The following is a 25,227-nucleotide window of genomic DNA, read 5'->3' as shown; positions in this document are numbered from 1 at the left end:
GAGAAGTTACAACAGACACCGTAGAAATACAACGCATCCTAAGAGACTACTACAAGCAACTCTATGCCAATAAAATGGACAAACTGGAAGAAATGGACAAATTCTTAGAAAGGTATAACCTTTCAAGGCTGAACCAGGAAGAAACAGAATATATGAACAGACCAAGCAAAAGTAATGAAATTGAAACTGTGATTAAAAATCTTCCAACAAACAAAAATCCAGGTCCAGATGGCTTCACAGGTGAATTCTATCAAACATTTAGAGAAGAGCTAACATCCATCCTTCTCAAACTCTTCCAAAAAATTGCAGAGGAAGGAACACTCCCAAACTCATTGTACGAGGCCACCATCACCCTGACACCAAAACCAGACAAAGATACTATAAAAAAACAAAATTACAGACCAATATCACTGATGAACATAGGTGCAATAATCCTCGACAAAATACTAGCAAACAGAATCCAACAGCACATTAAAAGGATCATACACCATGATCAAGTGGGGTTTATCCCAGGAATGCAAGGATTCTTCAATATATGCAAATCAATCAATGTGATACACCATATTAACAAATTGAAGAATAAAAACCATATGATCATCTCAATAGATGCAGAAAAAGCTTTTGACAAAATTCAACACCCATTTATGATAAAAACTCTCCAGAAAGTGGGCACAGAGGGAACCTACCTCAACATAATAAAGGCCATATACAACAAACCCACAGCAAACATCATTCTCAATGTTGAAAAACTGAAAGCATTTCCTCAAAGATCAGGAACGAGACAAGGATGTCAACTCTCACCACTATCATTCAACATAGTTTTGGAAGTCCTAGCCACGGCAATCAGAGAAGAAAAAGAAATAAAAGGAATACAAGTTGGAAAAGAAGAAGTAAAACTGTCACTGTTTGCAGATGACATGATACTATACATAGAGAATCCTAAAAATGTCACCAGAAAACTCCTAGAGGTAATCAATAAATTTCGTAAAGTAGCAGGACACAAAATTAATGTATGTATGGACACCAAGGCGGGAAAGCGGCAGGGGGGGTGGGGATGGTGGTGTGATGAATTGGGCGATTGGGATTGACATGTATACACTGATGTGTATAAAACTGATGACTAATAAGAACATGCAGTATAAAAAAAGACCAAAAAAAAGAGAAAAAACAAACACACACAAAAAAAGAGTGTTTAGCTGAGCGAGGGATATTTCAATTTTACAAAGGAATCCCACCGCTCATTTGAAAATGACAGGAATTGCTATTTTTAAAACGTGACCTAGAAAGAAAAGATATAATATTTTGACTTCACACACTTAAACAGACATTGCTGTTTCCCATGTACTTGTGGCTCCTTTTTGAAATGCTGCAGTGGGATTTTTCAACAAGATTTTGAGTTTTTAGTTTGAGGGTGACCTACAATACTCTGTTTTGTGCGTTGCTGCCCTGGGTGCCCAGCACAGGGCCCAGGCTATTTGTTGAATGGATAAATGCTGACTTAACTTTGGGAACAGGCAGCACACAGATACACACGCCAGATTCCCAATTTATAAATAGTTACTATCAGGACTTGATTTTAACTTTAATTAGCCCAACTGTTAAGGATACGTCCAAAGTTAGAAATGTAATCCATCACTTCGCACCAGATGTAGCTTCCATAGTTGGTCTTTTATCTTGGTTTACAGTGAATGAAACACAGACATAAAATGACTAAAGCATGATGTTTTATGGTGAACTGATTGAAACATACAGCAGACCAAACCTGGAAGATGAATTCAAGACCAAATGTAAATTAAAGAGGGTAAAATTCCTCAAGCTGACATGCCCCCAGAAACTCTGAATTCTACAGATGCTCAAAAAAAGGACTGTTTGTTGAGTCCTCACTTGGAAGTCAGTTAAAAAAAGAACCAATGAGATAGATTTTTTAGTGTGCTTTAAACAGAGAGCATTGGGACTTCCCTGGCAGTCCCTATGCGCTTCCACTGCAGGGGGCGCGGGTTCCATCCCTGGTCAGGGAACTAGGATTCCCACATTGCCTGTGGCCAAAAACAAACAAAGAAACAAACAAAGGGTGTTGTCTGATGACAGCCACTGCCTTGTGGACCCACTTGCTGGATTCAGAAAAATCTGACTATGAGATTACGCATTCCAAAGTGTGTTTATTAGCACATTAATTGGTGAGGTGTGTGCTTTAAAAAAATAAATGCAGAGTCAAATCCTCTAAGTTCCATAGGAATTTTCCATCTAGTTCAATGTTTCCCAACCTTTTAAACTAATACCCCTTTCGGCAAAACTGAAAATAGTGTACATTCCTCATTCACCCCGAAAAACCTCAGACTCTGAGGCACAGTCTATCTTCCTGCGTAGCCCAGAAGCCAAGAGGTTTCTTGTCTAGCTTCACTTCCTTAGTTTGTATTCTAAAAAGAATTGCTAATTCCTCTCCCTTTTTCAATATATAAAGTTATGTTAGCAAACTGCAGGCACGTCCCCAGACTCGACGTGCCTCTCCGTGCTTTGTGCCCCCTCACGTACACCCTCCCAAGAAGACGCTGCCTGCTCCGGGCAGCACCAGGAGTGAGAAGCGCTGCTCTCATGAAAGGAAGCCAGACCCCGGGTAAAGCTAACTTGCCAGTTGTGGGCCCGCACCACGGTCCAGGGCCAGGTGACGACAAACCACCCTTCATCAAGCACGTGCCACGCCCCAGGCATGGGGCTAAGTGCTCTTATACACGCCTCCCTTTACTTGATTCTCACACCAACACTATGGGGTTGGGACGAGTACCCTCCTTTAACAAGTGAGTAAACTAAGGCAGAAAGATGTTCAGCATATTACAGGAAGCCGCTTCACCGGGGAGTAGCACCAAAGGATTTGAATCCAGGTCTGTCTGAAGCCAAGCCCACCTGCTGACCTGTGACCGTAAACGGTCTTATAGCCCACCCTCATGAGCATGGCACCCCTTGTACCACCATCACAAGTTCGGCCTTACCCGCACACCACCCATGCTACCTGTCGTTTATTATTTTTCTTTCACTTGATGAGCTAGTTATAGTTTTTTTTCTAACACATGTTAAACACCCAAGCATTTGATTTTCAGTGCCCCAGGAGCCCTCCCACCTTCACCACATCATGGGCCTCCAGCGGGATGAGCTGTACCCAGGCATGCTCTCCACTGAGGAACCCGGGGCCCCTTCTGGGCAGACCTTCGGTGAGTCGGCAGTTGTGACAGGGGGGTCATCAGAAGCAGCCTGGAATTAGACGTGTGCATGTTGTCTCACGGGAGAGAAAGAGCCTCCCGCTGTATTAGGAACGTCTCTTTGAGCCAAGGATGGGAAAACTATGGCCTGAAGGCCCACCACCTGTTAGTGTAAAGTTTTACCAGAACCCAGTCACACCCACTTGCTGACGTACCATTTGTGGCTATTTTCATGCTACAGAGGCCAAGTTGAGCAGTCGCTACAGAGACCACAGCCCAAAACGTTCACTGCCTGACCCTTTGCAGGGAAAGTTTGCTGACCCCTGCTCTAGGTGATGCATTTCCCATCCAAAAGTCAGCTGGTAAATACCAATCCAGAGGTAACATGGACATTACCTGTGATTCTGCTGATTAGTAGATATGAATCAAGTTTAACTCAATTCCATATTTATTTATTGAGAGGCTACTATATGATAGTCTAGGCTAGGGGCTGGGTTTACAGAGGTGAACAAAGCTGGGAATCCATTTCCTGGAGGAATCAGGATGGAAACAAATAATTTCAATACAACTCAATATTAGATGTCAGAGTAGGATTTGATGTTTCATTCTTCCTGTGAAGTAGACCCTGGAAACCTGACCTTTTTGTTCTTTAAAACTTTGAAATTCTAAAACCATAACGGTACATGGGCTAAGATCTCTTTCTAGTTTTTTTTTAAAAAGCATAAATAGAGGTGAAACTATAATTCTGTGAAATTACTCATTAGCTTTTACAGGAAAGATCAACTTACTGGAATTTTTCATAATTGCCAAATTCACTCTGGGCTTTCTACTACACAGTTCTAATCTCTATGTTGAGAATGGAAAAAAGAAAAGGTATCGAGACATCAAGGGAAACAGGGTCAGTTAAAGAGCTAGACTTTTGTTTTTTAAGTTGAGTTTTTAAATTGAAATCTGTATTAACTGGGTCACATATTAACCTTCTGCTGAAAAAGGCATGAGGGATACAGACAATGGCCAGGAGGTTCGACCAAGATTTCATTATCTACTGTCTTTGTAACTCCAACTAGGTATCAGGTGAATTAAGGGGAAAACCAATTTCTGCATCCCGTGGATGTGATGAAATTGATTATCCTCAGGCAGAGCAAAGAAGACGGAAAATAACTGTGCCGCTTCACATCTGTGCATCTGTCCTGCCCCGATAACTGTTTATTTGTACTGGCTATTGACAACATTTTCGCATCATACAGAGAAGGTTTTTTCATTGAGCTTCAAAAGGAGAAACAGAATGCATCTGTTTCTAGGGAAACCTGAGCTCGGAGGCTGGAGGCTTTGATTCAAAGAACGCATCCCTACACACATGGTGGCCCACTGTATAGTAACAGCCCTCCTCCTCATTTACCTCATCCCGTTTAGAAAATTAATGCCACAATGTGAGATGATTGTTGATGCTCATTATTAAATCATTTATTCATCCCACACAATGATTCAGAATTATTCATTAAGCTTGCTGGAAGGAAGCTGGGTGTTACCTCCATGGTGGTTTGAGGAGGGATGTGCTCTTTAAAAGGATATTTTATAACAACACAATTATCATAATTAAAAGCTACCCTGATATTCTGATAAGTTTTTGACATATTTTTGAGTACTGGCATTTTAGCACAAGGAGATAAATGAGACTAAAATAGTATTAGGGAATAATATTGCTGTGGGGAAAAAAAGCTGGAGGCAGTATTAAATACCATCTGCCATCATCACCCCCAATTTGATCATGGTCTTTAAGTTAATGAATTTCACAGAATGTCACCTGAACTTCTGGCTTTCCAAAATGAGTTCAAGAACTACATGGCTGTGACCTGAGCGATCTCTGGCATTACTGAGTCGTGGGGGCCTGCATGCCCCATGAGAGCCCACCAACCTGTGCTCCCAAACCAAGCTGGCCCCTCAGGCTGCCACGGAGCTGTGACTGCATCTGATCCCGATATCTTCCCAACGCTGCCGATGCTTTGTTCTGAGTTTGAAAGGCCATTAAGCAAAGGGCCTGGTTTGGGAAGCCACTCAAACTGACAGGTGACTGCAGGAAGGGCACTCTTCTCTCTGCTTTTGCCTGGTCAATCAGGTCTAAGGGAAGATCCTAAAGCCAGTGACCAAGAAGAGAACACCTGCCTATAAGTGAAGGTGGTACCTGATGGGAACAGCAGGGGGCCACTTGGGAAGAGAGCAACTGACTGCTGGGTGAGCCTGGAAAGTCAGCATGTGGGTCAGAGCAGAGTCACACGCATGGCCTGACCCAAAACCGAAGGACCAGGAGGCTGCATGATGTGTGCCCGACACTGGGAACACACCACGCAGAGGCTGTGCCCAGGAGTTCCACCGAGTGGGACCTGGTCTGCTCTGTGCCAGGTGCACAGTGGGTGCTAAACAGAGAAATGAGCTGGGCTGGTTGGCCACCGAGGGAAGGAGCCTGCATCAGAGGTTCATCCTTCACTCATTCCACAAACACTGATGAAGCATTTATTATAGGCTAAGACCCGAGCCAGGCCTCCCCTGCACTCAAGGAGCTGAGAGTCTAGGGCGGCTTCAGACAGCTTGACACTTACAAATGCACTGGGAGCAAGGGAAGCTGAGGAAGAATCTGGCGGGGCAGGGCTGGGGGCACCTCATACAGAAAGTTGAGGCGGCGTTGGCCAGATGAAATGGAAGAGGCAGAGACAGTGACAAAGGGTGAGGACAGCCTTATCCTATGTATGAAGGGGCCTCAGAAGGGTAGATGCTGTTGGGCTACATACACCTCTGGATGTAGTGGAGAATGGACCAGAATGGGGCAAGAGTGGGGCAGGGGGACCAAGTCAAAGCTGTTGCTACCACCCAGCTGAGAGGCAATGGTGGCCTAAAGAAGTGGACAGGCTGGAGAGCTATTAAAGAGGTAGAATTAAAGGCACATGAAGTATCAATCTTCCTGGGCAAGGAGGCCCTACTGGAGAAGAATCCATCAGAGTTCCAGAACCAGAGGCCATTAAGAGCTGATAAGATTATTTACAGTAGCCAAGACATGGAAGCAACTCAAGTGCCCATCAATAGACAACTGGATTAAGAAGATGTGATACACACATACACACACACACACACACACACACACACACACACACACAAGAATATTACCCAGCCATAAAAAAGAAGGAATACTGCCATCTGCAGCAACACGTATGGACCTAAAGACTATTATGCCCAGTGACATAAGTCAGACAGAGAAAGACAAATACTATATGATATCACTTATATGTGGAATCTAAAAAATAATGCCAATGAATGTATATGCAAAACAGAAACAGACTTACAGACACAGAAAACAAACTTGTGGTTATCAAAGGGGAGAGGGAAGGGAGAAGGGACAAATTAGGGGTATGGAATTAACAGATACCAACCACTATATATAAAATGCATAAGTAACAAGGATATACTGTACAACACAGGGCATTATACCCAATATCTTGTAATAATTTATAATGGAGCATAATCTGCAAAAATACTCAATCACTATGTTGTATACTTGAAACTAACACAATATTGTAAATCAAGTATACTTCTGTTGAAAAATAAAGAGCAGATAAGAAAACTAGTCCCTCTGCTCTGTCTCATGCTCGGCAAGCAACCTCCTGATTATAACTGGGCCTCCCACGCTGTTTTGCCTACGGGAAGAGACTGCACTGCTAGGGTTAAGGGGAGGATTTCAGCCTTGCTCTAAATTAATAAAATGTAAAATAGATAGCCAATGGGAAGCAGCTGCACAGCAGAGCGAGATCAGCCTGGTGCTTGGTGACTACCTAGAGGGGTGGGATAGGGAGGGTGGGAGGGAGATGCGAGAGGGAGGAGATATGGGGATATGCGTATATGCATAGCTGATTCACTTTGTTATAAAGCAGAAACTAACTCACCAATGTAAAGCAATTATACTCCAATAAAGATGTTTTTAAAAATTTTTTTTTAAATTAATAAAATACCATTCTGGTGGTAGATATCAGTCTCTGTGAGCTGGGGCAATTGGAGCCCACCTCCGAGACACAGACCAGCTCTGGGGGTGCCGACAAATCCTCCCTGAGCTTATAGGGCTGCAGGCCTGACGGGGGAGGTGGCTGGTGCATCCCAGATGCGATGTCATCCTCTGGGGTTCCTGGTGGGTGGGCAGCAGGATTCCCCCGAGGATGCGCTGTTAGAGCGGGGATCACCCTCTTTATAAACATCTCCAGGTCTCAGTATCTGGGGCTGCTCCTGGACTGCATGTGCTCCGTCCTACAGTGGGAAACCCAGAACCCCATGCCACTCAAGGATGTGGCTGACAACAAAGAGCAGCCACGGGGATGGCACTTGCATCATTTAACAACTGATATAAAAGGAATCATTTCAGTGGCACTAAGTGTTCTCTCCAGCATTATTCTCTGTTACAAAATAGTCTCTGTGGTGGTGCTGATGCCATCTTGACACTTCATTTCCTTGTCAACAAAAACAAAAAAAGTTGGTTTTCTGCACCAACTCAAGCATGGCATAAAATTTCAAAGGCTTTGATAAAAGTTTTCCAATTTCATCTCCATGGAACAGTTGGAAAACGTCTCCAATTATGCAAGCTTTTTGTAAAATGTCTCGAAAATACAGAAGGGCCTATTGTACTTTTCACAAGTAAATGTGAACACATTTAATGATCAAAGGTGAAAAGAGTGCCAGGATTTTTTTTAATGAATGCTTGCTACTTATTGGGTCAGTCCCTCTCCCTCTCCCTACCCCCTAACAAATAAAAGAATGCATTTATATTTTAGAGGCGTCTGATGAAGTACACTCTGGAAAGATCTGAAAGGAGGCATTAGGACCAAAACAAGAGACACAGCAGCCGTCAAAACTGGAATCCTGCCAAGGCAGTGGTAACGCAGGGAACCGGCTGAGAACGCACCATTTCTCGTGCGAGGAAAGCTGCAGGTGCTCCCAGGAGGAGAAATGAGGTGTGTGGGCTGGCGGTGCACACAGCGCCACCGGAATTGAGATCTCTAGAAATTGAGTGTCCTCATTGTGTGTGTGTGTGTGTGTGTGCTCACGTATGTGTCATATGTATGATTAGCTTAAAATTCACAGTAGGGTTAAGGTCAGACTAAACAGATTTCTCCTCTTACTTCTGGAGGAGGACTCAGTCCACCTCACTAAAGGAACACTGATGAGGCTCCAGGACCTGCCCTATAGCCACGTTCCAGGATTTCCCGGGTTACATCTAATACTGGTAGGGTTTGGCTCTTAAATATCATCTGCCCTTGGGCAAGTTCCTGCTTCCCAGAGGAAAGCAGGGGCACATACAGCCACACTCAGACCAGACCCGCCCGGCCCCCCCACCCCCCAATAACCCCCAACCTGCAGGGTCCCCATCCTCAGCTGTGAGCAGCTATGACTTCAGTACTCAGCTTGGGGCTGTTCTAATCCTGTCCAGGCCCCTTCTCACTGAATCCTCACAGCCACCCCACGAGAGAGCTGCTTCTGCTACTCCTACTTCACAGACGAGGAAGCTGAGGCTCAGAGGGCAAGGCAGCTCATCTAAGGCCACACAGCCATGAGTGCCAGAGCTGGGATTAGAATCCAGTCCTGCCCAAAGCCCCATCCTCTCTCCCCTTTGCCAGGCCGCAGAGGGGCAGGAGAAGGATCTGGACACCTCCTCTCCAGATCACCCAGACACCTGGGGTCCCAGGCCTACCTGCTCGGGAGAACTTGTCTGCCATCTCCTTCCGCACCAACTTGGTGAGGTTGAAGTAGTTGTCGTCCTCGTCGATGCTCTGCAGGAAGAGCGGGATGTGCTGGAAGACGATGGCGTGCTGGCACTTCCGCTGCCCTGCGATGCTCAGCTGCTGGTCCAGCCACTGGTCCTGGGCCTGCTTCAAGGCAGGGCACATGGAGGCATCGTATAAGAACTGGGAGTTGAGGACGAGGAACAGGACGCCCCCAACCCAGAAGCTGAAATAGTCATCTCCCCAAGTCCGCTGGAACTCCGCGATGGTCTCGGGGGTGGGGACATTGCCCACGTCATGGTTGCCGCTGACAAGGACCAGTGGGATCTCGCTGTCCACGGTCCTGAGCACCCGCTGCAGGTCCTCCGTCTGCTCCTTCCGCCAGGGCGTCCCTGGAAGAGTGAGGGTCATGTCCTGAAACGGCTGAGGCTGTTTGTGCCTTTATAATATCGAATTAGAGAATAATCTAGAAATCCACTCAACTGGACACATGGAAACTGCAAAAAGCAGTCATATGTTAAAAACAAATCAACAAGTGAGATGGGAACTTCTGTCCTCCTTCCCCTGGAAATTCAGTGTCTAACTGGCCATCTGACCCAAAACTGCTGATTGAGCGATGGTGTAGAGTCATTCTAATTGTAAATATTAGTGAAGCTGAATTTCTATCTTTTATTTAGAAAATAAATATAAATAGTTGTGACTTTTCTGCCCTGTTTCAAGGGGTCATCAAATGCACCCCTGAGGTGTATGGACCCAGCTCTGAATGCTAACCTCAAACGACAGCTATTTAAGATTTTCTTGCCATACACACGACTGTGCAGACTGTGTGACCACTTTTATGGGAAAAATTCTTAGAGTCCAAACGGCTACATCAACTGGCACGTGTATCTTGCCAAACCTTCCCCATACAGCGGAAGAGGCATTTTATATTCTACTAGCAGTGTGTTAGAGAGCAGGGGCTCAATGCCTTAATATGAAGCACATTCCCCCTGGCACTCAGGAGTCAGTGTGGAGATGATTATTTGGACAAACAGTGGGTTCCCTCCTCCCTCAGATTCCTGGCTTAAACGCTTCCTGTAATAATGTATTAAAACCTTAATAAATGGGCTTTGAGATGACCAATTTAATTCCAGATCTGGTTTTTTTTTTTTGGTGCTAATTTATTCAACAAATATTTATCGAGTACTGACTACGTATAAGGTACTGATTTAGCTACCAGGGTCAGCTGTGAGTCAAAGAGACACAAACCGTTCCTTTCAAACTAGTGAGTCAGACAATCTGTCAAGTAAATTATAGAAGCACACCCATCTGTATCAGATGTTATTAAGCATGATTGAGAAAAGCAAAGCGGGGAAAGGACATGATTCCTGATAGTCCTGCGGAATAAGCTCAGCATCCTGCAAAGACAGCATATGAAAAATGATGAAAGAGAGAAGCCCACCGTCACGAGGGATGATAAAATTTCACCTGAAAAATGCTGCCATGAGCAGACGAAAATCAGACCCCACATTTCATTTCCATCATGAATTAAAAAGAAAGCAGCCAAGTCTTTACAAAGCAATTACAGCTAAGAAAGAAGAACATAAAGCAGAAATAAAGGAATTCAGTTTAGATGGTCAGAAAATAGGCAGATGTGAAATAGGAACTGGTAGAACTAACTCAGGAAAGACAGAGAGGGAAATGACAAAGCCACTTCAGAAATTACAACCACAAGATTAGCAGTGAGATTTCCTTTACAGCAAGTATATGCCTGCTTTTCTAAACATCCCATGAGACTGTGTACAGAATGTGCACTCTGTTGAATACAGAGTCCCTCATATTTCCACTCAATCCAACTCGTTAATGGGGTGATTCAAACCTCCTATGTCATTATTCTTTGCTTTTGGCCTATTGACCTGCATCAGTTTCTGAAAGACCTGGTTAGGTCATCACTCTAATTATGGATCGATTGATTTCTCTTGGTAATTCTGCCAAGTTTGGTGTTCACTTACTTTTAGCTTTGTTGTTAGACACTTAAGAGTTCAGAACACCCATATCTCACTGATATATTTTTATATTTAATCCTAATAAAATAAATAAATGAAGAGAAAATAAAGAGGTAGATCTGCACGGATGTTCTGGAAAGATCTGTAATATATATTAAATTAAAAAGGTAAGACATGGAGGAGTAAAAATCACACATAAATTTTAAGAAGGCTTACACATATTCATATATTATGGATAGAACTTCTCCAAAGATACAAAGGAAACTATCAACTCTGCTTAAATCTGGGAAACAGAAGCGGGGAGTGAAGGAGACTTTCACATTTGGTTTAAAACCTTTTATACTATATTTTTAAAGCTCCTTCCTTTCTTCCTCACTTTTTCCAAGCTTATGTATCAGTTTCATTTTAAAAAAGAATTAAATTTTAAAAAGCTTATGTATTATTTTCAGTTTTTAAAAAAGAATTTAAAAAAAAATCCTTAGCCTCAGGATCCTAAGGATTAAAGAAAATTTAGGGGAGGCCAGTCAGGTGGCTACATTTCCAGTAGACCCCAATCTCGGGGGTGAGTGGAATTTACTGGGGAAAGGCTGGCTGATCCCCACAGAAAGAGCTCAGGCGAGGGGAGAAGCAGGTTCTGCCTAGCACTGGGGACCAGGAAGCCTCTCCCTCGGTGGTGCTGGGGATTTGCCTACAGACAGCATCTGCTTCCTCACTGGTCTGGGCTGGCCCTGGGGCTCCTGGTTTGAAGAGGCCATTGACTGATGTTGCCTCCTTAGCTGAACTTGGACTGTGGGTATCTGTGTTGACTCTAAACCCCTCTAAGACCCCACTGGTCTGTTCTTTTCCCATTGGAGAACTTGAACTTGGTGCTCCAGCTCAGAGTGCTGCCTCTCATTACAGTGTCCTGGTCACAGTGTATTATGAAGTCCTGATTCACAGGACAAGGACTTTATAACACACTGGGGTGCAGAGTGTCTCCCATTCTTGATTTTCAAAAGACACTTCATCACAATGCTTCATACACTGACTGAGGAAGACACAAAGAATGTTCAAGTAGCTAATGACCATACACAGAAAAGTTAAAAATGAGCACCTCAAAAGACAGACTCAGGGGCTTCCCTGGTGGTGCAGGGGTTGAGAGTCCACCTGCCGATGCAGGGGACACGGGTTCGTGCCCCGGTCCAGGAAGACCCCACATGCCGCGGAGCGGCTGGGCCCGTGAGCCATGGCCGCTGAGCCTGCGCGTCCGGAGCCTGTGCTCCGCAACGGGAGAGGCCACAACAGTGAGAGGCCCGCATACCGCAAAAAAATAAATAAATAAATAAAAAATAAACACATATAACTAACTGCATGTATATTAATTACACATACATCACACTGCGTGTACGCACACACACACGTTTATGTTTCTAATCAGAAAGTCATTAGAACTGAACAAAACTGGATGACTTTACATAGATGCTGGACAGGCCCAGACGTCTTTGCAAGGCTCATCATCTTCAAGGGATGTGCAGTAGGTTTGGTGAGTACCTGGCATCATTTTTCTCCCCAAGGGATGGCACCCCAGAGAGACTGATCAGAGCAGTGTGGGACCAGGCTTTTCTTATCTGTGGCTTTTTCCACTGTGGAGAAGGAAGCCTGTGCCCTTAAAAAACAAATATTGGATTCTCTTCCGTATTCTTCTTAACTGTCCCTGATATCAGACACCTATGTGTGGCTTGGCTTCAGTTGCTAGCAAGCCTTTCTCAAAGAGCTGTTCAGGGTCTGTGTTCTCAGCGTTCTCTCCCAGGGATTTGTGTTGCAGCTAAAGAACCTTCTTCTTCTCGGAACTTCTGACATTAACTTGGGTTTTCAATTTTATACAGGTCTATCAAAGCTTAGTTTACAGTTCAACATGATTAAACAAAATTGTATGTTGTTACTAGGATAAAACTCCCATGCCCGGTTCATTTATTCCACAATTAAACTCTTGCGGGCATGACACATTAAAAGTAAATATCAGAATGTACCTGGGATGGCTATTCGTGGAATATTGCCATAATATTTCAGAAGCAATGGTAAAACCCTTGGAAGGATGAGATGAACTCTTGGCCATGTAGCTTTTCTTAGGATTGTAACGCATTGCAATTTATTGTTTATTGAGAACCCAAGTGGTTATTTCATCTCCAAGAACAGAGGTGTCCATGTTATTGCCATTTTCCACCCCCAGACTAGGGCTCCAACTCCTGAAGGGAAAATAACCACCACGCGTGGTGAGATAAAAGTATATCTCAACCAGAAGTGCAGGCAGCTACTGCAGAAATTTTTGTGCGTACCTGCCAAGCACAAAACATCATGATAATACACATTTGTTTCCCCCTTTGGGGGTAAAGGAAAACAGAAGCTGCTGCAAAGCACCGGAGAATATAGCCTGGTTACAGAAAAGATAGAACAAGAGACAAGCATTGAACTCACGTGCTTCCATTTCCCTTGAACCACCCACCCCAGCCAGCAACACGTAGTGATGCAAAATCTCACCAGCAGATTACTTACAAGAACCATCCACCTCTGAGACCTTCACAGCATTTTCTCTCCCCTGTGGAGGTCGTCTAAAGAAGAGATACTGCGAAATGATTTCAACAGGGTTATGAATCTATTCGCTGTTTTAGTAAGAAGTTTTTCTTCCTTTTTTAAATACAAACAAGGAAACCAACGTTCTCTGCAGCAAAGTGACAAGAAAGGATGTTGCTTAGTTAATGAAAATAAGACCTCTATATTCCCCAGTCCCTGAAGGCACAAGAACTCAAACGAGAACTGATGATAACACACTCAACCACTGGCAGGAAAAGTTGAATGAAATAGTGGAAGAGTAGAGAAACAGTCAGGTGAGGTAATGGGTTACTCATTCAGGGGGATCTAGAGTGGACTTCCCAGTTCAATACCAGCAGCAGCGAAAAGAACAACAAAATCAATGCGGCCCTGGAGTAAGCCCATGCTGAGCAGTTACTTGCAAATCAAACGACTTCTCCAGCTGAGGCAGGCGCAGGGGAGGCAGGTGACTCAGCCTGTGATGGGGAAGGATTTCCTGGCAGAGAGACCCTGCTGCTGCACTCTGTCAAATCCTTTCACACCCACAGAGCCTCCTGCCTGCCCCAGCTCCTAGGTGTACCCTCCCACCTGGGACCTCACACAGACCCTGGCTTCCCCACAGCACCCTCAGGCTGGGCTGTTAAGTGATGGGTGGTCTCCAGCAGCATTTTCTTTGCACAGTGAAGATGCTTGGTAGATATGTGTATGGATTTGGTCTAATTTGACTGAATACAGAAATTAATAGGAGGGACTTCCCTAGAGGTCCAGTGGTTAAGACTTAGCCTTCCAACGCAGGGGGTGCGGCTTTGATCCCTGGTGGGGGAGCTAAGATCCCACATGCCTCAGGGCCGAAGAATCAAAACATAAAACAGAAGGAATATTGTAACAAATTCAGTAAAGACTTAAAAAAGAAATGGTGTACATCAAAAAATCTTAAAAAAAAAAAGAAATTAATAGGAAGATACTGGGATATGCACGGAACACCCATTTCTCATCCCTCCTCTTCCTAATTTCAGCAGCAGGTTATTGGCGGGGCAGCCTTAGAACCCTTGCTCCTCAGTCCAGGCCTTCTGACAAGAACAGAAGTCCAGCAGCTTCTCTACCCAGTTGCAAACCAACTTCTACACACACACACTGTTCCTCTGGTCTTCTAAAGTCTCTTTTCCTAACGGAGTTGTGGCCAATCTTTAGGCAATTGAAGGCATGACGTATGGCTTCCTGCAATCTGCGAAGCTGTAAACAGGTAGCGGCATCTGCCCCCTATGGACCGAATTGCTCCCACACCCCCCAAATTCATACACTGAAATCCTAACCCCCTGTCCAGGAAAGCTAACCCTTTCTCCTCTACTTACATTCCTCTCTACCCATCCTTTCTGCATCCTAGAACCGGCAAGACCATGTTTCCTCTCCCCTGGTTACAGCTCACTGCCCAGAGGACCGCAATACCCTCCTGACCGGCCCATCTGCCACGAGCACCCCTGGACAAGGTGTTCTCACACGGCCATCGGCATGAGTTTTTTTTTTTCAGCCAGGCCACCAGCGTGTTGAATCATTCACCTCTCCCGATCACAAACTATTCAAAGTTTCATAAACTTAATCTCATCTTCTTATACTTTATCCCATCTGATCCTCACATTGTCCCTTTGGTGGCCCAATGGATGGCCTTGTGGCACCTTACGCAAGAGACATCTTCTGAAAACCTTGCCCAGTTCACAACTTGCATATTTCCAGACTACGCCTGAAACAGAATGGTCCTTCTTACCAGCTGAAGTGTCCCTGCCACTTTGCAAAAGCAACCAAGAGTTTTGTACTTACAGTAAGTCCCCTACATGTGAACCTTCAAGTTGTGAACTTTCAAACATGCTAACATGTGTTCGCATGTCCAATCACATAAGTTAGCTCACGTGTCTGGCGCACATTGTCACGAGCGTGTATCCTCTACGAGTGGTTGTGCTTTTGTGTACTTTACTGTATAGCAGTGTATAGAGTATAGTAGTATAGTATCCTTATTTCAAGTCCAAGATGTCCAGAAGCAAGCATAAAAGCAGTGGTGATGTAGCTGGTAGTGCTAAGAAGTGCCAAGCAATAACGATGGAAACAAAAGTGAAAATAATTAAGGGAGTGGAGTGACAAGAGGAAAAAGAAGTAACTGCAGCACTGAAGAGATTCATGACGCAGGAAATGGCAAGGGGACTTTCTTTATTTGAGGAGGCACTGTTAGTTCTTGAGGCACAGGACCCGAACACAGAACGGTACATGAAGGTGGCAGCAGCCGTTCAGAACGCAATCCAGTGCTACCGTGTCATCTGTGACGAGAAAAAAAGAGCTACGACCCAGGCGTCACTGGATCATTTCTTCAAGAGAGTCAACAGAACTGAATCCACCAAGGGACCAGACCTGTGCCATCAACGTCAGGTGTGAGTGGAACTGCAGCTTGCCCTCCGTCTCCTACTGCTGAGGATCCTTCAGCTCTACCATCTCCCACCTCCTCTCCCTCCTGCAGTCAGTAGCTCTTCTTGCCTGTTCACTCGATGCCAGCCCCCGTGTGCCAGCTGTTGTACTGTACTTTTCAAGGTGCTGTACTGGAAGATTAAAAATGTCTTCTTTATTTTTTGTGTGTGTTTGCTTTTGATGTATTATTTGTGCGAAAAGTTTTATAAACTTATTACAGTACAGCACTATAGAGCCGACTGTGTTAGGCTAACTTTGTTCGACTCACGAACAAACTGGACTTAACGGACGCGCTCTTGGAATGGAACTCGTTCATACGCAGGGGACTTCCTGTAATCATCAACAGCTTCACCAGCTCTAAAATGGCACAGTTCTTGACAAAGGTTTGATTTGAAGGGATTTGTATTACTTCAAAGCTAAAGCATAAAGAGAGGCTTTTTTTTTTTTTTTGGTATCACACTATTTGGGGTTCACATAGCATCCATCCCATTGTTCTGTTACCACTGTTTACAGGCAAGCAAAACCAAGGCTTACTGCAGTCACAGGGGGAGGGGACAGGGCGTGAGGACTCAGAGCTGAGCTACATGGAGCCGGGGCTCAGCCATGGAGGACTGGCCTGGGAATGGGACCATCAGTGGGGCTCACTGCTGGGGACTCAGGGAGTGGGGAGACTCGGTTCTAAATCTCACTCTGTGACCAACTGGCTGTGCTCTTTTGGCAACAATCAATCATAAACATGGCCCTTGCTATCATCAGTGAGGGTTTCTACCTGCCAGGGCACCAAGGAAAGCACTTCACACATAATATTTCATCATGACAACAGTCCTGTCACCATGACACCACTTCTTACTTAACTGTGTGCTGCCCTCATTTCTCCAGGTATAAAGTAGCAACAGGAAACCTGCTGTATCTACTCTCAATGAATGGGAAAAAACAAAAAACAATGACATGGGACTTCCCTGGCAATCCAGTGGTTAAGACTTCGCACTTCCACTGCAAGGGGCACGGGTGCGATCCCTGGTTGGGGAACAAGATCCTGTATGACGAGCAGTGTGGCCAAAAAACGCACACAAGATAACCGATGACATAATGTGTACACAGCTAGGTGGCCTGGATAGTGTGAGGAATGAGATGGACACAGTCCCTTTCCTCATGAAGCTCAGCGTGTGTACACAAGGTTATGCTGGAGCCATCCGGAGGAGGACACTCCTTCCACTTGGTGCTGAGAACCATCCTCGTAGCACCGATCAAGGAACCATCGATTCAGTAATAAAGAACAAATAGCTTTCAGGCTTTCAGCCATAAACAACTTGACCCCTGGGTTTATGAGGTATGGTTAGTACATCCAAATGTGTGCCAAATATAGGGGGATTCTAGACATTCTTGAAATATATCCATTTAATCTGTTTAATCATTCAGACAGGCACTGCAGGTCGTGGTAATAGGGAATATAGAGTAGCAAATCCTTTGACCAAAGCATCAAATCTGCCAAAGGGAGGTCGCTGGAATTGTAGGGGAGATTCTGGGTATCAAAACCAATCTTTTTAAGCATTCCATTCTGATGGAGTAATGTCATTTCTCCAAATAAAGATGAGGCTCTACAGTTTCTGAATTCATCATAATTCTGTACTTATGAACATTATAGTATGCATTTACTAACTTGCAAAGTTTATACATTATCCCCTTTGTAGCATCCAGCAGTATTAAAAGAAAAGGGGAAGACACTAGAATTATAAAACTTTTTTTTTTTTTTGCGGTAACCAGGCCTCTCACTGTCATGACCTCTCCCGTTGCGGAGCACAGGCTCCAGACGCGCAGGCTCAGCGGCCACGGCTCACGGGCCCAGCCACTCCGCGGCATGTGGGATCCTCCTGGACCGGGGCACGAACCCGTGTTCCCTGCATCAGCAGGCGGACTCTCAACCACTGCGCCACCAGGGAAGCCCTATAAAACTTTTTTTAACCTCTTAGAGTGGTCTTCATTTTAAAAATGTACTGTGGGGGGACTTACCTGGTGGCACAGTGGTTAAGACTCTGCACTCCCAACGCAGGGGGCCCAGGTTTGTTCCCTGGTCAGGGAACTAGATCCTACATGCACACCGCAACTAAGAGTTTGCATGCCACAACTAAAGAGCCCACATGCTGCAACTAAGGAGGCTGCCTGCCACAACTAAGACCCAGCACAACCAAATAAATAAATTAAATAAATAAATATATATTTTTAAAATGTACTTTGGGGACTTCCCTGGTGGCGCGGTGGTTAAGACTCTGCAGTCCCAATGCAGGGGCCCAGGTTCGATCCCTGGTCCGGGAACTAGATCCCACAGGCATGCCACAACTAAGAGTTCGCATGCCACAACTAAGGAGCCCGCCAGCCACAACTAAGACTGGGAGCAAGCAAATAAATAAATAAAATAAACAAAATAAATATTAAAGAAAAATGTATTGTATGCAGAAGTTCGTTCATAAACTGGCTGTTTGAAATGTAACTAGGGTTTGTCACAGAAATAACACTGTAATTGGTGATTAGATCTCAGGCCAAATCACAAAAACCTAGTTTTTTTCATCACAACACGGATGAATGTATTAATTCAACTACATAAGAGTTATAATCAAGCTTTTCTCCCTAGCCACTCTGTTTACTTTCTAGTAAAACATTTGAGATTTCTGTTTTTGTTGCCAGATTCTGTGTCTTTTCTGCCCTTCAAAATTCTCTTACCAGCTAGCATAGGAAACTAACCACTATTTATACCCATAGGTAACAATGATCATAAGAGAATTTAATATACTAGATGAGAGAAATGTATTATGTAAGGTAGTAAGTATATTAAATGCATCTGATTAGAGGGTCGATAAAGGTATAATCGTGGTTGTTTATACTTCGACATATTATTTGTTACATTAGAAGTAAGCTGTATGAAATCAGTGGTTTTGGGATAACATATCTCTGATATATGATGAAGCAGGGAAGATAAAGATAAAGGGTCTGCAGGCTGATTATATTCCTGAAACTCTGAAGAAAGAGGTAAGCCAAGGTCACTATTTGAGTTTGACCAAGTGAAGCATATAACTCTCCTGGTTACTCAAAAGCTCACTCTATAAGAAGCACTAACAAACATCATATCAGCTCTCATTCATGGAATTCTAACCATGTGCTAATTAGCACCTGCATGACTGCACCCCGACAGGCCTGTTACTTTACTACAACACGCGACACATCTGGTTGACCAGCTGACTGGGGCCCCTCCTCATGCTAATACTATTCTAATGAGTAAAACCATATCAGATGAAGTGAACTGTAACCAGGGGATAAGAAACATGGTCGTGCCAGTTCTGTGATGCAGGAGGGATGGATAAAGAGGAATTTAAGCACAGGACAAAGGGTTAGCTCTCCTGAGGAAGAGCCTGAGTGGTAAATGGACGGGGACATCCAGAGTCTGGGAGCTTGGGAGCACCTCAGGCACTGAAGGTGCCTGTCACCTTGTCTGCCTCATGGTCACCACCACTGTCAGCAAAGATGTCTGGGACTCCTTGCTGCCATCCTGCCCTGCCAGTTGCCATCTCTGCATAGGAAGGAGGCCCCACAGGGGGCCCAGAGGGTCAGTGGGGGTCAACATACACCACTGGTTCTTTGGGATAACATGATCTGACTCCCAATTCACGGCTCTAGGAGTTCCACTGTGCCTCCTGGTCCTGGTGTACAAACAAAAATGGTGAAGAAGTTTCAAGGGCAATGGGAACACCTGGGACACACGCTTGGGATATTACAAGATTAAATGTTGGGATGCTACAAGGTTAAATGTTGGGATGCTGCAAGGTTAAATGCTGTGATACTACAAGGTTAATGTTCGGATACCACAAAGTTAAATGTTGGGATGTTACAAGGTTAAATGTTGGGTTATTGCAAGGTTAAATACTGGGATACTGCAAGGTTAAATGTTAGGATGCTACAAGGTTAAATTCTGGGATGCTACAGGTTAAATGTTGGGATATTACGAGATTAAATATTGGGATATTACAAGGTTGAATGTTATAGTATTTGGATTTGCCTGGACATGGACATTATCTGATCAGCTTAAAAATCCTAAATACAATAGTATACTCAGAGTTTTACAAACTGAAGAAAAAAATTTAAGGGAAAGAATCCTAACAGACTATACCTTCAGTTTGTGTTCGTTATTAATCACTATATATGATAAAGACATGGAATCATAATGATCTTATTATTGTGTTCACAATGCAGAACGCAGAAAATAATGTCTACAGTAGCTGTGAAAGGCTGAGAGTCACAAAACCACGTTTTTATAAAACCATTAAGCAGAAATGACTCAGAAAAAACACAGGGATAATTATGCTTGGTGAGACTGAGAGAGCTAAAAGCCATCTCAAAATCACAACAGAGGGGCTTCCCTCGTGGCACAGTGGTTAAGAATCTGCCTGCCAATGCAGGGGACATGGGTTCGATCCCTGGTCCGGGAAGATCCCACACGCCGAGGAGCAGATAAGCCCGTGCACCAAAACTACTGAGCCTAAGCTCTAGAGCCCACGAGCCACAACCACTGAAGCCCACGTGCCTAGAGCCTGTGCTCCGCAACAAGAGAAGCCACCGCAATGAGAAGCCCGTGCACCACAAGGAAGAGTAACGCCTGCTTGCCGCAACTAGACAAAGCCCAGGCGCAGTAACGAAGACCCAACGCAGCCAAAAATAAATAAAATGAATTTTTAAAAATTAAAAAAAAAAATCACAACAGAGGCTTCCAGTTAAAGATGGTGGATTGAAAACACACACGTAGCTCTGTTCCTTCCACAAACCCTACTGCAAAGACAGTAAATTTCCCAGGACAGAGATAACAGGGGAAGAGAAAACAGCCACAGATATTTGGAAACCAGAAAGCAGATGGACAAGTGGTAATGGGCTTAGCCGATTTATAAAGTTAAATATTCATCTGGCAGTGGGAAAGGTCAAGAAGCAAATGGCTTGGTACAACCACTTTGGAAAACACTTTGGTGGTATTTACCAAAGCTAAACCTACATCTTCCTGATGGCCCAGCAATTCCACTCCCATGAATACACTCAAAGAAAATGAGTGCACAGGTCTATTAAAAGACATGAACAAGAATGTTTATGGCAGCTTTATTCATAGGAGTCCCAAAAGAGAAATGACCCAGATAACCGTATCAACAGTGGAATGAGTAAATAAGCTATGATATAATAACTAGATGGATACTATATAGCAATAACAAAGAACTAATTGCTGCTACATGCAATAACATGGATGAATCTTCGACATTATGTACAGTAGAAGCCAGAAGAGTACATACTGTATGGTTCTGTTTTTATTAAGTTCAAGAACAGGCAAAACCAATTGGTAGTGACAGAAAGGTTATTGATAGAGAAGAGACACGAGGGAGGATTCTGGCATGTGGCAAATGTTCTCCATCTCTGAATGGTGGCTAAGGGTGGACTCACATTTTCAAGCTCTTCACTTCGCATTGATTGCATTTCACTTTATTTATACTAAATCTCAAATTTTTAAAAAAAGTAAAGAAAATGAATGAAAAGAAAAAACTTTGCTTTGGGATGTCCCTGGTGGCACAGTGGTTAAGAATCCGCCTGCCAATGCAGGGGACACGGGTTCGAACCCTGGTCCGGGAAGATCCCACATGCCGCCAAGCAACTAAGCCCGTGTGCCACAACTATTGAGCCTGCATTCTAGAGCCTGCAAGCCACAACTACTGAAGCCCGTGCACCCTAGAGCCCACACACCTCAACTACTGAGCCTACACACCACAACTACTGAAGCTCACACGCTCTAGGGCCCGCGAGCCACAACTATTGAGCCTGCGTGCTGCAACTACTGAAGCCCACACGCCTAGAGCCCATGCTCCAAATAAGAGAAGCCACTGCAATGAGAAGCCCGTGCACCGCAACGAAGAGTAACCCCCCGCTCACTGCAACCAGAAAAAGCCCGCATGCAGCAATGAAGACCCAATGCAGCCAAAAAAATAATAAATTAAAAGAAAAAAAGGCAATAAAGTTAATCAGCCCCTAATACCTTGGTGCACTGATGAGGAGGACACAGGTAATTATAAAAACAAAACAAGGAAAAACAAACAAAAGAACTCTGCTTTACATTACAGAAACCTCACAGGCCCAGGAATTTGTGGTGACAGGTATTCTTGGAAATGGGAGTAAAAGAGCCAAAAAAGAAAGACCTACAGACACCGATACTGGGGACAGGGGGAGCCTTCACTATGGTGAAGATCATGGAATACAAGCCCTCCTACAAAAAGGGTCCAATCAGCTTTCTAGTGCTGCACTGGTTTTGTGTGTGTGCTACACCCTTAAACTAGCAGGCAGCCAGGTCAACAAGACACCTAAGGAAAGTGTACAACAAACAACCAAAATGGGAGGAAACAGACTATTTGGAGAAAAAATAAAACTATCATTAATATTCTCAGAGAGGGAAAAGAAGATATTGCCTCCACTAAACAATGTGGTAGGATGCATTTTTTTTTTTTTTTTGCTGTACGCAGGCCTCTCACTGTTGTGGCCTCTCCCCTTGCGGAGCACAGGCTCCGGACGCGCAGGCTCAGCAGCCATGGCTCACGGGCCCAGCCGATCCGCGGCATGTGGGATCTTCCCGGACCGGGGCATGAACCCCTGTCCCCTGCATCGGCAGGCAGACTCTCAACCACTGCGCCACCAGGGAAGCCCCATAGGATGCTATTTTTAAAAGGCATTTAATGACCAAAAAAGCTCTTGGAAATAAAAACTATGGTAGCAGAAATGAAAATCTCAGTAGAAAGCTTAAAAGATAAAGTTGAGGAAATATCTCAGAAAGTACAATATGCAAGGAAATGGAAAAACAGGAAAGAATATTTGAGGACAAGTATAGGAAGTGCAACATCCGAAGAATTCAAGTACCAGAGACTATAGAAAAAAATCACAGAGTGAAAATCATCAATGAAATAATTCAAAAAGATTTCAGAACCAAAGGCATGACTTTAAACAGAATAAGCAGATTCACACAAGGTACATCACAGCGTTATTTTAGAATCCTGGATACAAAGAGAAGATCCTACCTGTTGCCAATGCCACATAAAGGATCAAGAATCAGAACAGAATCAAACATCTTAATATCCATACTGAGCGAGCAAAGGCAAGGAAGCAAAGCTTTTGAAATTCTGAGAGAATGATGACTCCTTACCTAACATTCTATACCCAGCCTAACTACCAATTTAATGTGAGGGTAGATTGAAGATATTTTCAGATATAATTTCTTCTCCAGAAGCTGCAAGAGGATATAATCCATCTACAAAGGAAAGAAAAGAGGATCCAACATGAGAGAGAGGTAGTCAGTCCCTCGAATAGGAATGGAAATCCTAAGATGACAGCTGTTAGAGAATAACCGGTGAGGAAACAGAGGGCTTTAGGAGAAATTTCTCCAAGAAGCTGAAACTGATAGAATGCCTAATATTTTTTTAATGTATTGACATATCTTCCAAAGGTATGTGCACTTAAACCTTTTGAAGGAGAGATTGAGGTTGATCCAGTACATTTAAAAAACTAAGAAATTTTATTTTAAAAATGCAAATAAAATTTGCAGGAGAAATAATCATGGCTTATTAAATGGCTCAGCTGTGAGTAGTGTTTAAAATACTGTACATATAGATGAACTATTAGAAACACTAAATACCAGTATAACCAAAATTAGGATTTAGCAAAGATGCAAATTCAATAAACAACAATAAGGAGATCCAGAAATAGCAGCATAAACATGTTATTTAGAATTATGTATGTGATTGTAAACAAAATTAGCTAAAATCATTGATAGTGGTGGCCTCTGGGAAGTGATCAATGGGCAGGTGAGAAGTCGTAAGCTATGCTTCTCACCACATCCTGTGTACGATTTGACTCATTAATCTGTGTGCATATATAACACTGACAAAGATGAAAAACTAAATCAATAAAAGCAAAACTTTCTATTATAACTCTATTTTTGTTTTCTATAAAATAGCAAGTCTATAACCTACATAAACCACTACACAATAATTTTTATAATTAAAAAAATCACTTTCCTGTCCCGGAAGGCATGTAAATGTCTGGCTCCACAAGGTAGTTCAACTCCCCGAAGTGTCTGTAGGGTCCCCATGACCCCTCATCAGAGCAGATGAGGAAAGCGGCGGAAGCTGAACACAGGGGGTCACAAATCACAGTGGGCACCCCATGAAGACCACAAAGCAAGTGAGCCTCTGGGCAAACAGAGATCAGCCAGGGCCTGAGATGAAAGGGCTCCTCTGTCTTACCTGTGCTCAACCACTCTCCTGCACCCAGCACCAGACTTCAGAGAGCAGTCAAGGCAGGGAAATGCAGGATGTGGGGTGAGCCCTGCCAACAGGCAGAGAAGTGGGGTCTTCTGAATGTCTGAAGACTAGAGTCACTGCCATCACAGGTATACAGATGTCTGGGAGACCCTGGGTTCAACTCCTTTTCATGGGCCTGAAAATCTGCTTCTCTGACGCACTCCATGGAACGATGATTATTTTTCCCTTTTCATCTCTTGGGAAAAGAGAGGGGATGAGCAGCCTATGACCACAAAGCAATTTGCACCAAGATCCAGGTGCCCCTTCCCCAAAGATAAATTACACGCAGTGTAGCATTATGTCTAATTATACTGCCTGCTTCATAGGACTGTTACGAAGATGAAGTGAGTTCATCCTGGCAAAGCACTTAGAACAATGCCTGGCACCTAGCAAGCTGTATAAATGTTAGTTATATAAATAAAATAAAATGAGGGAAGAGAATATGGCGTGTTTGCAAAGGTGTTATGAGAAGTCTCCATCCACAGGCTGATGAAGTGTTTCTATAAGAGTTTAAACAGGGCCTGCCCCCTCAGGGCCCCAGTGAGCAGAGAAAGTTATACTTGGATTAAACCAAATGGTGGAAGAGAGGTAGGCCTGGATAACATTATGGGCCACCGTTTCAGCCCTAGGGGGAGGTATAAGTACAGCAGACCACTTCCCAGCTTCGAAACAAGAGCCCCTGGGCCCTTGGTGCCTGACTGAAGACTTCTGTGTTCTAACTTTGTTGCACTGAGGTAGGCATGGGAGAGTGGGGGCTGGGAGGGGGCCCCTACGTCCAGGGTGGCTTTGACCTTCAGAGAACCATCTTCCCAATCAGTGGGCTACATATCCCAATATTGCTTAGCACTGTCCACAGATGAGGGGAAGCCTTAAATACCTTTGGATTCTGGCTCTTGTGGTCTAGAAA

General features: G+C 44.1%; 1 protein-coding gene across 2 annotated transcripts in view; it reads right to left on the bottom strand.

The window, feature by feature from the left end:
- CPPED1 (calcineurin like phosphoesterase domain containing 1) overlaps positions 1-25,227 on the bottom strand; it is a 107,697-nt gene that overhangs the window by 25,634 nt on the left and 56,836 nt on the right. Inside the window, exon 3 of one of the 2 annotated variants that reach the window (XM_024744481.1) lies at positions 8,920-9,342. The exons of the other annotated variant lie outside the window; for it this stretch is intronic. Coding sequence (XP_024600249.1) covers positions 8,920-9,342 — 423 coding nt within the window. The remainder of the gene's footprint in view (positions 1-8,919; positions 9,343-25,227) is intronic. 2 annotated transcript variants of the gene reach the window in all.

The sequence above is a fragment of the Neophocaena asiaeorientalis genome, unplaced genomic scaffold (assembly GCF_003031525.2).
Source record: "Neophocaena asiaeorientalis asiaeorientalis breed wild unplaced genomic scaffold, Neophocaena_asiaeorientalis_V1.1 scaffold91, whole genome shotgun sequence".
In the NCBI taxonomy this organism is placed as follows: Eukaryota; Metazoa; Chordata; class Mammalia; order Artiodactyla; family Phocoenidae; genus Neophocaena; species Neophocaena asiaeorientalis.
Note: the sequence above shows the minus strand (reverse complement) of the source record. Positions and strands in the feature narration are given on the sequence as shown.